The sequence below is a fragment of the Trypanosoma cruzi genome, genomic scaffold, assembly GCF_000209065.1.
Source record: "Trypanosoma cruzi strain CL Brener 1047053517161 genomic scaffold, whole genome shotgun sequence".
Classification (NCBI taxonomy): Eukaryota; Euglenozoa; class Kinetoplastea; order Trypanosomatida; family Trypanosomatidae; genus Trypanosoma; species Trypanosoma cruzi.
In genome coordinates, this window is record NW_001849569.1 from 319,056 (window position 1) to 334,248 (window position 15,193).

The following is a 15,193-nucleotide window of genomic DNA, read 5'->3' on the forward strand; positions in this document are numbered from 1 at the left end:
TTCACACTGTGTTCTGGAAATGACGTATCCAATTACTTATAATGCTGTGCTGCGAGAAACACAAATGAGGGAGAAGAGGTTTGAAAGGGGTGTTCTTGTAGTGTCTGCTGTCGTCTCCTTTCGCTGCAATCTGTGACACTCGCTTTTCTTTTCTTTTTTTTTTTGGTTTTTATTTTTCTATGGGGAGAGCGAGCGAAGACTTTTTGTGTTTTGCCGCTTTCTCGTTCCGGCGGAATTTGTTGTTGTTGTTGTTTTAGTGCCGTGAAGAAGTTGTTGAGTCGTCTTTCCGTCGGGGTGTACGGCACTTGGCGGGTCGGACTGTCTGCTGCCATTTCTGCTTGGCGCCCTCCATTCAAAACACGAAATTTCGCCAAAAGTCAAGAAGCAGCGGCAGGGTTCCTGCCTGGTACACTTCCGCTTCCGTGTGCGGAGGCTGTTTCGTGTGGTAACAATGGTGGTTGCAAGCTGTAACAGATTCCTCAGCGTCATTGGAGTGCGGGGGGACCGCGCGACGGGAGAAAAACGGACGCAACTTGCCCCCACCATGCGAACAGTAAGGCCACTGGACCCTGCTGTCGCTGCCGCATACCCCGATAACACAGTTATCAACAGCCATTACACGTTCTACAACTTTTTGTTTCTTAGTCTCTATGAACAGTTTCGACGCCCGCTGAATTTCTACTTTTTATTGGTTGCATGTCTGCAGTTTATTTCCGTGATTGCGCCCGTGAGTCCCTTTTCCACATTGCTGCCACTTCTTTTTGCTTTCACCCTCACCTCACTGAAGGAGGGGTATGATGACATTAAACGTCATCAGCAGGATGACAAATACAACAACAAAGCACGTACGGTGCTGGATCCAGTGTCAGTATCGTGGCAATCGCGGCCAAATTACCGCATACGTGTTGGGGATGTTATCCTTTTAAAAGGCGATGAAGAAATTCCATGTGATGTGGTGGTGGTGGCGGCCACAGCGTCCACAGTTTACATTCGAACAGATAACCTGGATGGTGAACTTGATCTCAAACCGCGGGAAATTGTCTTTCCCCACTCTGTCTCATCCAACAATGCAACGAAGGATGATACAACAACTAGTTCTGATTTAAATCTCATTTGTGTTGATGATACTTGTGAAACAATTATCAACAAAGTGGGAAATATTAAACTTGTCATTCCTCCACCTTCTGCGATCATTGAGTCGTTTGATGGAGTTGCTGAATTCACATGTGCGAGTGGAAGTAGCGAGGATGCGACTACGATCTCTGTTTCCATGTCCCACCACCATCTGCTACCGCAGTCCTGTTTGCTTAAAAAAACAAAGGCTGCCTTATGCGTGGCAGTTTACACTGGGGAGGAGACAAAGTGTGGCATGAACAAAAGTCCTCCACCTGTGAAATGGGCCAAGATTGACCAGGATGTCTCCCGGTACTCCATTTTTGTCTTTTTCTGCCAGCTTGCGAGTGCCCTCACATTTGGTCTGCTCGGTTACTTTTTGAACAGCCGAGTGGAAGAAGACTACTGGTATCTGAAGTTGCCATCGAACGAACTAGATGCCTCACTCATCATTTATCCGCTCCGTTTCTTTCTTTTAACGGCTGTTATGATTCCGGTCTCCTTCAAATTTGTTGTTGACATGAGCAAATATTACATGGCATTGGCAGTCGAGTGGGATGAAACGATGAAACCTGACGGGCCAAATAGCGAAGGATGTCGCGTTAAGAACTCGGATATACTTGAGGATCTCGGTCAATTGGATTATGTTCTATCTGACAAGACGGGGACGATGACGCAGAATGTTATGGAATTGCTTTATGTCACTATTGGCGATGAACGTCTGTGTCTGCATCAGGAAATAAAAGAATTGGTGAATAAATCCGGGCTGGGTATACCAAATAATGAGCGCGTATTACACTTTGGAAGGATTCTTTCTCTCTGTAACACGGTTGAGACGCTGGGTAAATCTGGTTCGTCGTCGCCTGAAGGTGCTTTTGTTTTGCCACAGTATCAGGCATCTTCCCCTGATGAGGAAGCCATATGTCGCGGTTGTGTTTCGCTCCACGTTCAACTTTTGTACCGCGACGCCAATAAGGCCGTATTGGAAGTCAATGGAGTAAAGGAAACGTGGATCATTCATCATGTGTTTCCCTTTTTGTCAGAACTGAAGTCAATGGGCGTGATTGTCGAGGAGAAGTCCACAGGGACGTTGTATTTTTTTGTCAAGGGGGCCGATGATCGCATTATGGAAATGGCCGCCCCCACGTCAACACCATTATTTTCCACTTTAAGAAGCAGAGAATCACAGGTGGATTTATTAACATCCCATTTGAATTCTTACGCGCGAAAAGGCCTTCGGACATTATTGGTGGCAGAAAAAAAACTTTCTGAAAGTGATTTGAACACGTTTATGGAAGAAATGAGGGTCGCGGAATTGTCGTTACAGAATCGACGGGAGCAAGTACAAAAAGTACGTCTAAAAATGGAGAATGGAGTAACAATTGCGGGCATTACGGCCATAGAGGATAAACTCCAAGAAGGGGTTCAAGACACGGTACGTGATTTTATTCGAGCTGGAATTAAAGTATGGATGTTGACAGGAGATAAGGTCCAAACAGCCGTACAGATTGGACTTTCCTGCTCCTTGTATGCCCCGGGAAATCGCTTAATTTACATTGTTTCGGGAAATTCAACCGATGGTGTTGGATGGGAAGAACACATGATGTCTATCCCTTTACCAGACCCACCAAAGACCACAGATGGAGGATTAGGGATTTTTTTGACGGGAGCAGAAATCCTTGATGAAGAAAACATCCGCGGTTTTGAAAATTTGGAAGATGGTGATTCTCTAAAGAATGAGGTTAAAAATGAGAATGGTCAATGCGATACAACGCCCCCCGCGAACTTCCAAAAGGATAATTCCGTATTAGTAGTGGAAGGCGGTAGGGTTTTGGAGCGCATCCTTAGTACATCGGAGCTAAGGGCACGTTTTGCTGCCTTAAGTGATAACTGTGTATGTGTTATATGTGCTCGTGTCACGCCCAATCAGAAGGCCGCCCTGACAGGTTTTGTGCGCTCCAGGGGTTTCATGACGTTGGCGATTGGAGATGGTGGAAATGATGTGGCAATGCTTCAGGAAGCCCATGTGGGCGTTGGGATTGTGGGTAAGGAAGGTCAACAAGCTTCCCGTGCGGCCGACTTCTCTATAAATCGCTTTTCAGACCTCAGGGCTCTTGTTTTTGTGCATGGCCAGCAAGCATACATACGTACGGCGTTTGTAATTAAGTACAGTTTCTACAAGTCCATGCTTATTAGCTTCATTCAGGTAGCGTACAATGTTGTGGGGACGTACTTTTCTGGAGGGACTTTTTGGAACAGCTTTGGCCTTACGGTGTGGAATGGGGTATACACACTTCCTCAAACAATGTTTTACTGCCTGGACCGCATTGCTCCCCGTGTGGTTCTTGAACGACACACATTCCTGTACAAAAGGACCCGACGTGCCTCGGATATGAATATTAAGGAATTTTTTATTGTATTTATAGCACGCGGTATCGTTCAATCCGTACTGACGCTGTTTCTTGTAACGGGGGTGTTTAACCTGAGCTTTGCGTTTTCAGAAACCGGATGGGCTGCCACTCATGATGTAACTTTTTCTGTGGCATACTCCGCCCTCATCATATCGCAGATGCTGACAATGCTATTAGAGTCTCATTCTATTACTTTTCTTAACGCTATTGGGATATTTGGAATGCCGGCCTTTTACGTGGTTATGACGGCGATTTACTCTTCTTTTCAAAGATTTCAGTATTTTGGGGTGTGGAACAACACAATGAATGTAATCTCGTTTCTTACAGCGTTTGCTGTGGCATTTGTTTTGGTTCTTCCTGTACTTGGAATGTTGTCTCTGCGTCGGGCGTTAACTCCAAATGCACGTGACGTCCTTCGGACAGCTGCAGTGCAAAATCAGATGCGTCGACAAATGCGATGGGGCCGTGGGGGCTGCTGCTCAAGATTCTTTCGCTGGATTTCATGTGTGTCAGAGGAGGCTTCTTGTTTGCTTCGCCACCCGTCCCCTGTGGGGCCGTTGGATGATATTGTTCAGGTTTAGTTATGACGGTTTGATTGGGCATTTCTCTCTCTTTATTTTGTTTGTTTTATAAAATGTTACAGGAGGAATTATGTAATGATTGAAAGAGTGTTTATTCTTCGTTTGTGTTAACAAAATTGCGTGACATTTAGCAGTGTTCAGTAAAAAGAAACAACAATTACAAAAAAAAAAAACCTTTAGTTTTATATAAATAAATGTGTATGTGTGTGTGTGTGTGTTTCTTATAGTGAAAGATGGGGATTGGGATGCCATGACGATGGACGACACGTCAATGACATTCAACCGCGTAAATATAAACATAGGATTTAATTCTACGTTGTTTCTTTGCTCCTTTTCCCTCATCACGAGTTCATTATTCCGTGTGTGTGTGTGTGTGTGTCGATTTACATGAGTGTTCGGTTGCCTTGTTATTGCAGGACGCGGAAACAGGGGAAAAAACATTACCACCTGCTATGGACCTTTGACTATCCCTCAAGTTCACAGAGTTGCTTTTTCCTTTTTACATTTTTCATTTTCAAAAGAGGCATATTATCCATATAGGTAGATATAGATTGGTAGTATTGCACACGTACATTTTAGGTGATTGTGGATGTCCGCCCCCGTACCGCGTTGCGGGACATGCAATTTCACATTTGACTCTGTTGAGGCAGTGCGTAAGCACTATGAGTCCGACTACCACTTGAACAATGTTCGCCTGCGCGTTGAGGGCCGGCGCCCACTGACCGCACAGGAGCACAGACGTGTCCGAATTGCGGAGCAAGACGATGTGGACAAAGATGGGAAGCCGACCTTTGCTTGCAAATTGTGCAAAAAGACATTTCATTCTGTGCAGACCCTCCAGGCTCATGTTCGCTCGACGGCACATCTTATGAAGAAGGAGCAACGCATCATTGCACGTGACTCGGATGCATTGAGCGCTATTACAAGTACCTCGTTGGGAAGCGCTGCAATGGGCTTGCATCGCCGTCACAATGCGAAGTGCGCAAAGCAGCCCGCTCAAGCAACAAAACCCAAGAATTTGTTGAAGGTTGGCCTGGATGAACGGGAGGAAGACGTGAGTGAAGTGCGCTGCCTCTTTTGTGGTGCCCTGTCGGATAACGTGGAAGCCAACCTGCAGCACATGAACACCATCCATGAGTTTGTTGTTCCGCTTAAACACAGGTGCCGTGACGTAGTAGGACTGCTGGCGTACCTCGCTCGCAAAACAAATGGTCTGTTGTGTCTTGTTTGTGGTGAAAAAACAAAAATGTTTGCCTCTCTAGAGGCTCTGAGAGCACACATGCGAGAGAAGAATCATGAGCGCATCATACTTGGTCCTGAGTACGAGGAATTCTACAATACCAGCCTTGGTGACGCCGATTGTGTTGATCTATTAGCCCCCAACACCGCCAATTTGGCTCTTCGTGACTCTGGGCGCGTCGTTCAACGAAGGGAGAGAGGGCTGCCTCGACCAAGAAAGAAGGAAAGTGAAACACAATCCGAAAAGCGCCGGGCTATACTTGCGGCTGACAAGGAGGCCATGGCAGTGGCACGGAAAGAATGCCAGGAGGTGTTGCGTGTGCAAAATAAGGAGGCGCAAAGAATTTTAAGGAGGCAGAATGGCGAATATCAGGACCACCTGCTCAAAGTGAATCTGCGAACTAACAAACTGCATCCAAAGGGATACGATGGAGAAGGTAAGATAAACTAAATAAGTAATAATGTTTCCCACATTTTTAAAATGAACGCAAACATACACGTGGTTTCTTCTCTCTCTCTCTCTCTCTCTCTTTTTCTTTCTTTCACTTCTTGGGGTGGAGAAGATGGTGAAGAAGAGAGGGAGTTTTGACTCAAGAGGAGAGGTAGGAGCGTGTTTTTTTTGTTTGTTTCCTCCAAGTTTCTCTTTGTGTGTGTGATCAAAGCTTTTGCAAGGCTGGCAGCCACACAGTAAGAGGACTCGCCTGATATACACGGTCCATATGAAGGCATATATGGCTGACGTTGCGATTAGGTTGTGTCTTGGTATGTGGCAGATGCAGGGGCAGCGGAGGAAGGAGAACAGGATGTGCTTAATAATCTCTTCATCTTTTACTTTGAAGGTCCGCATTATTTTGTGATGACGCTCGTTCCTTTGTTTGTTTGTTTTTCTCTTATTTCTTTTGTCTTTTTTTTGTCGAAATTATTAACGAGCGTTAAAGGCCGACAATAAAAGTCAGCGTGGAGGAAATACGGAGCGGGTTTTTGCAGCGCTCACCAATTTAAGGGAAGAGACCCTAAAGGAGACGTAGAACCCGTTGGGGAGGAGGTACGGGCTTTTTTCTTTTTTTTATTTTATTTTATTTTTGTCTTTTTGTCTTTTTGGGGCGCGGTGGACAATTGCGAGGCGGGAGTAGAGTTTTCCTGCTCGCTTTCCTTTGTTTTTTTGTAGCATAGGAAAATTGGGGGAATTGCAAGCAGGCGCTGTAGTTTTTGGTTGCATCCATGTGTTTCACTCTCTTCTTCACTGGAATCACATGGACTTTGGATCGTCTGCGTAAGATTGAGAGACGCAGTGCCATTATCCTGACGGATCCGTATGTCTTCCTCAGTGGAGGATTAGCAGGACTAGCGGGACGTGCCGCGGCAATTCCGTTTGATCACGGAGGCATAAAAGGACCTGCACAGGCCTGTTATCGACGCATCCCGCAATTTGGCATTCTTATGTGGGTGTATGTCCCATTGGCCTCGCAGTTATTGCCAGGTACCGAACGAGAACCGCCGTTGAAGGCATTCACAACATTCATCATTGGGGCGTTTGCGGGTTTTGTCATGCGTCTTATCTGTAGTCCTGTCAATCGTGTACGAGATGAGTGTCTTCGTACGGGTGATTCTTTTCTGAAAACGTGCCAAATATTTAAAAGTAAGACGGTGCTTCAGTTTTTTTACACGACGCCACCGCTTATGGCCAACGCCATTTATTTTGGGACACTTTTGACCGTCTTTGAGGGTCTTCGCCGTTTCTGCGAACGCAATAGACTTCTCTCCATTAACGTAGAGAAGGATAAAAATGGGAAAGATGTGTTTGAACTTGGCAATTACGCCGCCGTGGCTTGTGTCAATACAGTGGTCGGCGGTGTTGCCGCTGGTGTGGCTTCAACGGTCTGTTACCCGTTATCTGCACATACCTATAAGCAGACTGTCATTCATGACTCTGCCATATGCCGTGGTCTTCTACCGACATTAAAAAAAGAGATGCCAATGATGGCTGTTAGCTTTGGTGTCTTTTCCCTTTTGCAGCCCATCATAGCGCCACATCACGGCACTCGCGTAGGGTTTGGATACTAAACAAGGGGTTCTGTGTCTGTCGTTTGGAAGAGCACACAAAAGGGATGTGATGAATGCGCTTTTTCATCTTTCCCATCCTCGTGTTTTGTTCTCGTTCTTGTTTTGTTTTTTGTTTTTTTTTTTTTTTGTTTTTTTTTTTTTGTTTTTGCGTTGTAGCGACTGGGATAGGGGGTAGCGTGGGGGGAGGATCACTCTTGATGCAGATCGAATGGCGTATGAATAGTTTTCAACGGGTGAATGGGAAATTGGGTGGGGAAAGGGGGTTAGGATTACTGAAGAGGGGTTATCGTGTCTGTTTCTTTTGTTTGTTTTTTGGGTTGGACTTTGGTGATAGAATGAGTCTTAGTAAATGATTGAGGAAGGGTTATTTGATGCGGAAGCGATATATATATATATATATATATGGTTGTTAATGTAGCTGAGAATCCGTGGGTATATTTGACTGTAGAAGGCTCTGTCCCTCGCTTGTTTTCCCCATCGTTAGCAAAAAGTTGGTGTTTTACTGCGGGGTGTGAGAAGCGGCTTGACTCTTCTGATTGGGCTGCGTATGAAAAATGGTGGGAAGGAGGAAGAAGGGGAAGAAACATGGGGTTTTGCTCCTTCTCTGGGGTGTGTGTTGCTTGTGTGTTTATGGTTCTTTTTTGAGGTTTTTCGCCCTCCGAGAAACCTCATTTTTTTTTTTTTTTTTTTTTTTTTTTTTTGGTTTATTCACTGCATTTGTTTGTTGTTGTTCTTTTCCTTCTTGTTGCGTGGCTGCCTTTCTTTCTTCTCTGTGCGCATGTGTGATGTTTCTGTCCAACTCCTTTTTTTTTTTTTTTTTTGTGTGTGTGTCTTCCTTTGCGCCGTGCAGTCCGGGATTTACCCCATTTGCAGCCACTGTGCGCATGGACAGGAGACGTGGGTCCGATGACGCCTCAGACTCCTGCGGCAGCTCCCAGAGCCGGAGCTTTGAGCATACGCGACAGCAAGAGCGGACATCTCATGTTTGGTCACAGATGAACTCCAACCGGAGTGAAGGAGGTTCCTACAGCCGAGCCGGCAGCGGGGAGGCCGATGAGGCACAAGAACTAATGACTCTCGTTCGCGCGGAAGACAGCTTTCCGCTTCTTCACGACTCCGTTTACAGCGATACTTCATTTGATGGGTTCGGTCGTGCCAAACGGAAAGATCTCTACCACAACCCTCATGTATACGAAAGCGTCTCTGTCACACGAGATTTTCCTTCTGAAACTTCGAGTCCCCCCAGTGTATCTTTGAAGGAGTGGTATGCGCATGGTGAACAGGGGCGGCTCTCCCGAATGCAATACCGCGATGAGTATACTCAATTATTGAATCCGCAGCAACAGACGCAGCGGCATTCTGGCACGGATGCGGATGCAGATGAGGATCGCGCTTCTTCCTCTTTTAAAACACCAGAAACGTCAACCCCTTCGGCGAATGAGAAAAGTTGTGCCACGCCAAAAGCAGAGGCGGTGGAGGTAGAGATGCACGATCAAAGCGACGAAAAATCTGACAAAAAACAAGCTCGTTTTGTGGATAATAACCCGGAACCTGTTAGTACCAACATGGAGCGGATGAAATATGAAGTTCCTGAAGATCCCCGCAATCTTATCATTAATGTAATTGTAAATAGTGCTTCTGCCAGTGTAACTCTTCAAGAAATCCACAATGCTCTGCAGTGGGAGGAGCAATTTGAGGCGACGAATGGTAGCGTCCTGGAATACCTGCAAGGTTATCAGTCCATATTTGCCGTATCCCCAATAGACGACCGTGTGACGCTACGTCGTCCCTTGAAAACGGCAAAAGGCCGTCGTAAAGTACGTGGTCAACGTGGGCACTGTTCCATCCCCAACAAAATAGGGAGCATCAGCTATAGTTATGTGGCCTCGGCTTTTGATCTGGACGCTCTTTCTGCGATCTATAAACGCCGCGGATATGATACAGCTCTTATTTATGAAGTTCTTCACGTCTCTTCTCATCGTATTTTTGACATGTTCCTGTTTCCAAATGGTGTGGTGGTATGGTGGGGGTTGAATCGACGAGATCATTGGCTGGTGGAAGACGATTTTTTGTCCTCCGTCAACTCCTTCGTGCGGGAGGGGGTGAAAGAACGCCATGCTCAGAAAGCGATTGACGACTTGTTCCCGTTCTGGTGCTCCTACGAGTTGGATGAGCACTACGACTCGAGTACGCCCTCTCGCAGGGAAGAGGCCCTTGAACGCTTTGGTACCCATCTCTGCTTTGACCACTATCTCATTCCTGTTGTCAAGCCCCTCCGCACACAAATTATGCTCACAGTTTCCTACTCCCTCGGTCGTACCGCCGTGGTCGACTTTTTCGATAACATGACGCATCATTTGCAAAAACAGGTGTTGGCGATCCCTTCCGATATCAAAAGTCTTTTTGATTATTTTTCGATGCGACACCACATTGCGCACCGTGAGGGGGAAATCCAACTGGCACGCTCAGCCATCATGGCCCTACGTGATTCACCTGAATTTTTGTGGGAAATGCCGTGGTTGGATGATTATTATCAACTCGCAGAAAGGCAAAATGCATCGGGTCAGCTTCTTATTTGCTTCATCGCCAAGAGTGATGCTCTCCTGCAGCAATTGGCGTATATTAAGACGAGGCGGTTTTGTCTTTTCATTTTAGGCTCAGACGTTTTTTTGATTTTAATTCTTGTGGCGGACGTTTTCTTCATCATGGCAGGTTTTATTCTGAAGCTTTACTTTAATCTAGAGAAGGAGGAGACGGCGCCGTCGTGAATTTCCCCCGCAGAAGCAATCGAATAGAGCAGGGGAAGGGAAGAAGAAAATAATAATAAACACGCGCACTGACGAAGGCTGAGGATACGGTGAGCATAAAACATAAAAAGTGAAAAGCTCAAAAGAATATGATGAATCCCCGTGCTTTGTTGTCTATTTATTCATTCAGGGATTCACTCCCTCTTTGTCGCCTTGTTTAAGGTGTCCAGAGCCTACTGTGGAGTCTGCATAGCAGCTGCGGCGACAAATTAATGATGTGGAGTTTTGTTCCGCGTGCAAAATAGATGAGGTTGCTTTGGTGTTTCTGATTTTGCGATGTTTATTTCTCTTTTTTTGTTTGTTATATAATATAATATATATTCCCGTTGCTGCCACTGGTTTATTTCTGCTACGCTTTGCCTTTTTTTTTTTTTTTTTTTTTTTCTGGTGGGGTAGCGCAGTATTAAATATACACCTGAAATTGGAGGCGGAAGGGTAAAAAGCGGGCAAAGGAGAGAAGAATGGAGGCGGCGGATATGGAGGATGCCTTCAACGTCGGCGCTGCGCCCGTTGCGGCAGCTGAACGCCTGGCTTTTGTGAATGCCCGTCGGCGTAAATGGCCACCCGCACAGAGCCAGGACTACGGCGACGGCATCCCGAGCAACGCAACCGTGTTTATACACACATTTGGCTGCAGCCACAATGTCAGTGACGGCGAATACATGGCGGGGCTTCTTGCGCAGGCCGGCTACCGTGTAACCGACGTCTTTAATGGCGCCGATGTGTATCTCCTGAACTCTTGTACCGTCAAAAACCCGAGCGAAGAGCACTTCATCAGCATGATGAATCGCGTGCGTGCCACGGGTAAGCCACTTGTTGTCGCTGGATGTGTGCCACAGGCGGACCCGAGAAACACACAGTGGGATGATGTGAGTGTTATTGGTGTCCGCAACATTGATCGCGTTGGTGAAGTCATTCATGAAGCTCTGCAGGGCCACTGTGTGCGACTTATTGGGGTGAATGAACATGCGAACAATAAACAAGATCCCAATGAACTTCCACCGCTGGATCTTCCAAAGATCAGACGTAATCGATTTATAGAAATTATTCCCATTAGTGTTGGTTGCCTGAATCATTGCACATATTGTAAAACAAAGCAGGCTCGTGGAGATTTGCGGAGTTGGCCCATCGAGTCTATCGTTTCGCGGGTTCGTTCTGTTCTGAAGGAGGGAGTAAAGGAAATTCGTATCACCTCCGAGGATGTTGGGGCTTACGGCATTGACATTAACACGGATATTGTTTCTCTCTTGCGTGCCATTGTAAAGGAAATTCAAGGCACAGAAGTCATGATGCGTGTAGGAATGAGCAACCCACCGTACCTCCTACGACACTTAGATGATTTCGCGGCGCTTCTTAGGCATCCAAATGTATATGAGTTTGTGCATATTCCCATACAATCTGGATCCAATCGTATTTTGAACGCGATGCAGCGGGAATATACTTTAGAAGAGTTCTACGAGTGTGTGCATCGCATACGCAGCGTTGTGCCAAATGTGACGCTTGCCACGGACATTATTTGTGCCTTCCCAGGTGAAGGTGAGGCAGAGTGGCGTGAGACCATGGAGCTCTGTGACCACGTCCGCTTTCCTGTTTTGAACATTACCCGTTTTTACCCGCGTCGAAACACACCTGCGGCGTCAATGAAGCAAATCCCAACCGATGTGGCAAAGCGGCGCACGTCTGAGCTCACGGAATTTTTCAATTCTTATCGAACGCTTGACCAAATGGTAGGCGAGGTGCATTCCGTCGCTCTTCTGGAAACAGCACATGACAAGCACCATCTCGTTGGGCATACAAAGGCCTACGTGCAGGTTCTTGTCGACCCTCAAGAAGCCAGATTGGGGGAAACTGTCACTGTTGTCATCATGTCAACCACAAAGTACAGTGTGGTGGGCCGAGTGCTGCGCCGCCGCTGCGAACGACTTTTGGCGAAGTCAACAATGACTGCTCGCCAAATCAACTGGAACTCTCTGAGTGTCGTCGCCTGTTTTGTGTCCGCATTTGCGGCGGCGACAGCCGTAGCGATCCACAAAGTACATGCAGGGCGGCGTTGATGCGGAGACAGAAAAAAGGAGGGTATAGAGGAAGGGCCCGTTGGGATTTCCCACCCGCATTGGATTGCTTATTCAGCGTCTGTCTCACGCATCTTGGCGCCAAAAACATTTTAGGCGTTTAAATGGAGATAACATTTTTAAAAATATTTCTCACAATTTCTTTGCATTTATACCTTTCGAAATAAAAAGGCTCCTTGTTTTTCTCTCGTTCTTAGGTTTTTTTTTTTTTTACCGATGTCTGTCTTTCTCACCCATTTGGTTTTCTGTAGAGAGTGGAATTTCTTTTTTGTGTTTTTTTTTCTTTTTTTTTTTTTTTACAACTGCCAGCACGTAGTATCGGTAAATGGACGAGGTCGTGCTGGGTGTGCCACAGCTGGCGGGGTGTGAGGCAGCAAGACGTAAGCCGTTTGAGGAATACACCTCCCGCTACACGGTTGTCAAGAATTCGTGGAAAGGGAAGTACATGCGCATATTTTGTATCGGGCCTCGACAGGTTGCAACAATCAACCCGCAAAGTATCTTTCGTGTCACCAACAACTGGGAATATAATAGTCACCTCGTGGATGTTGTGGCCACTCCAGGCAGTCCGACGGACTTCACAGTGACCATAGGCAAGATAGGCAAACCAGAAACGATGAGCTTTCATTGCAACACTGCCATGGAGCGCGCGGAGTTGCTTACGGATGTGCAGCGAAACCGCGCAAGGTTCGATGCGAGGTACAGGCAACAGGTTTTCAACCATGTGTTTGATGCCCGCAAGTACAGTTTTTATGAAGAATATCGAAACTGTCGTCTTCGCATCACAAGTATTGCCGTGGAGCAATTGAGTCCCGAAGGAAATGTTGTGGGGGAGTATCTTTTTATGCACATTAAAGGACTCACTTCTATTCTTGCCAACCCACGCACTCTTATCTTGTTGTATGGCCCCCAGTTGAAGATGCATCTGTATGAAATGGAAGATTGCCAGAGAGTGGCAACACTGATCGAGGAGTTTTCGAGGCGGTTCATCGGTCTTCCACCCTTGCGTGAGGTGCGGCGATTAACTCAGCAGCAGTTTGACTCGGACCGCCTCGGCGTGGATCGAGCGGAAATGGTATCCCTGGCGAAGTTCCCCGTGTCAAAGTGGAGTTTGAAACACCCCGATACTCCCATGCGTCGTATTTTAGCGACAACACAAAAATATCTTTTGGAGTTGGATGCTGCCACGTATAACCCCGTCAGTGCATTCTTTTTTGCCGACATTTATGCACTTATTCGCTCGGAAGAGGATGACCAACGGCTGATGATTCAATTTAAGGAACCAGCGATTACGAAGGTGTACACATCCCCCATGCGGGATGCGCTGCTGGCCCATCTCGTGGATTGCTGCCGCGCATCCCGCAATCTTAACGTCTGTGTCATTGCAAATCTATTTGATCGTGGAAAGCGTGCAGCGCCATGCCGCACACCAATCCCGGAGGAAATCGAGAGTACATTACTGAACTGTCTGATTGATCCCAGCAAGGGCGGTGGTCCGATTGCCATGACTTTCCCCGAGGTGGTGGAGTTTTTTAACGCCAACATTGAGTACAGCGGCCTTCGCCTTTCGGAGAATCGTGAAGGACTCTTTGCGGAAAATAGGGAAAAAATGATTTTTAGTGGACTCGCGGCGTTGTTAAATAACTTTCCAGTGACAGATGATCCGTTGGTCGTGGTGCAACAATTTTATGCTCTTCGAAGACTTTGTGTCGCACGCATTGGGTTCAGCTCGGTTGCCGTTGTACCGTCTTTTATGAAGAATATTGAGGATGTAAGTATGAAGGCTTTAAAAATGAACCACGTTGCAGTTTCTCATTCAGTAGTCGACTTACTTGGAACTCTCATGACGCCACATCACGACCACTATGAGTTGGCCCATGAAGAGGCGAATAAAAATTACATTCTTGGACAAGAGCAACTCGTAATTCGTCTACTCCGGATGCTACGAGACTACGCCACAACTGATAGCGCCGCCCTGGTTGTGCAGGCCTTGTTGGATTTTTTTGTTTACGCATTGTGCCCTCCCTACTGTGAGAGCACAGAGGCCATGTTATTTACTTCCGTTATGAAAGATTTGGTTGATACTACGGGGAAGGAGCTTTTTTTACTGATGCAGCATGGATGCAATGCCATCAGCTACAGCGCTGGACAATTAATCCGTGTTATCATGGAAGAGGGAACAGGTGAGCAGTTTCGTGCCTTGCAACTGGCCGCTCTTAGCGAGGGTGGGATCATTGGACAGCTGCACTTAGCGATATTTAGTAAGAACCGTGAATTACGCGATCTTGCCCGTCAACTCATTGCGTACTGGACCTATGAAAACACGGATATGCAGGATCTCATGCGGACCATATTTCCCCCGGCACTGCTGTATTATCTTCAATCCTCCGAAGAGCCTCCAAAGGATGAGATGGAGGAGGAACGCCAGAGAAACGTCGTGCCCATGACGAGTGCCTTTTGGGAGTCCAAACTTGGATGGTTTAAAAAACGATTTCATCCAAGTGAAGTGTTGTCGAAGGGTGCGGCTCAGAATTCGTCCCCGTCACAGGGTGACGGAGTTTTCAAGCGTCCCAGGCATGTGAAGGTGAAAACAACATTGAACTGGCCCATGTTTTTCTACGAAATCAAACGGGATCACTTGCGACCCGAGTTGATTTGGAACCACACCACGCGAACGGAGCTCCGTGAGGCGTTGGAGGCCGAGATGCGTGTCCTAAGGCTTGGCATGTCATTACGTCATGAAAATCCCACCTCATGGAATTATCGAGAGTTTGAGGTGCGGTATCCAAGTCTTGATGATGAACTTAGGATTGGTCAGCATTACCCACGTCTGCTGTTTGAAATGAAGGATCCGGCCATTTCTAGACCAAAGGAATTTTTTAACGATATGTATCACCGTTTTCTTC

At 46.7% G+C, this 15,193-nt stretch overlaps 6 protein-coding genes across 6 annotated transcripts, besides 14 other annotated features; all 6 read left to right on the plus strand.

Annotated features, from left to right (window-relative positions):
- Positions 1 to 777: part of a sequence feature (heterozygous, Esmeraldo-like haplotype) that runs on past the window's edge.
- Positions 143 to 179: a sequence feature (A-rich).
- Positions 452 to 4,105, plus strand: Tc00.1047053506941.60 (phospholipid-translocating P-type ATPase (flippase), putative; the record flags this gene model as incomplete). The annotated part of the gene is made up of 1 exon (XM_813983.1): positions 452 to 4,105. One exon carries the CDS (start codon positions 452 to 454, stop codon positions 4,103 to 4,105), a length of 3,654 nt encoding a protein of 1,217 aa, XP_819076.1.
- Positions 778 to 829: a sequence feature (areas merged during assembly that could not be assigned to a particular haplotype. This can correspond to areas where the two haplotypes were merged or to regions with more than two copies in the genome that were merged during assembly.).
- Positions 830 to 15,193: a sequence feature (heterozygous, Esmeraldo-like haplotype).
- Positions 4,301 to 4,323: a microsatellite.
- Positions 4,465 to 4,484: a microsatellite.
- Tc00.1047053506941.50 (hypothetical protein, conserved) lies at positions 4,695 to 5,795 on the plus strand (the record flags this gene model as incomplete). The annotated part of the gene is made up of 1 exon (XM_813982.1): positions 4,695 to 5,795. The coding sequence occupies one exon, from the start codon at positions 4,695 to 4,697 to the stop codon at positions 5,793 to 5,795; it is 1,101 nt and encodes a 366-aa protein (XP_819075.1).
- Positions 5,853 to 5,888: a microsatellite.
- Positions 6,398 to 6,444: a sequence feature (A-rich).
- On the plus strand, positions 6,566 to 7,408 carry Tc00.1047053506941.40 (hypothetical protein, conserved; the record flags this gene model as incomplete). The annotated part of the gene is made up of 1 exon (XM_813981.1): positions 6,566 to 7,408. The coding sequence occupies one exon, from the start codon at positions 6,566 to 6,568 to the stop codon at positions 7,406 to 7,408; it is 843 nt and encodes a 280-aa protein (XP_819074.1).
- Positions 7,509 to 7,555: a microsatellite.
- Positions 7,791 to 7,812: a microsatellite.
- Positions 8,080 to 8,109: a microsatellite.
- Tc00.1047053506941.30 (hypothetical protein, conserved) lies at positions 8,194 to 10,176 on the plus strand (the record flags this gene model as incomplete). Its single annotated transcript, XM_813980.1, has 1 exon — positions 8,194 to 10,176. One exon carries the CDS (start codon positions 8,194 to 8,196, stop codon positions 10,174 to 10,176), a length of 1,983 nt encoding a protein of 660 aa, XP_819073.1.
- Positions 10,517 to 10,537: a sequence feature (AT_rich).
- Positions 10,577 to 10,599: a microsatellite.
- On the plus strand, positions 10,677 to 12,269 carry Tc00.1047053506941.20 (tRNA modification enzyme, putative; the record flags this gene model as incomplete). The annotated part of the gene is made up of 1 exon (XM_813979.1): positions 10,677 to 12,269. One exon carries the CDS (start codon positions 10,677 to 10,679, stop codon positions 12,267 to 12,269), a length of 1,593 nt encoding a protein of 530 aa, XP_819072.1.
- Positions 12,548 to 12,585: a microsatellite.
- Positions 12,613 to 15,193, plus strand: Tc00.1047053506941.9 (endosomal trafficking protein RME-8, putative; the record flags this gene model as incomplete). The annotated part of the gene is made up of 1 exon (XM_813999.1): positions 12,613 to 15,193. A coding segment is annotated over one exon (2,581 nt), but the record flags the coding sequence as incomplete, so codon positions are not given.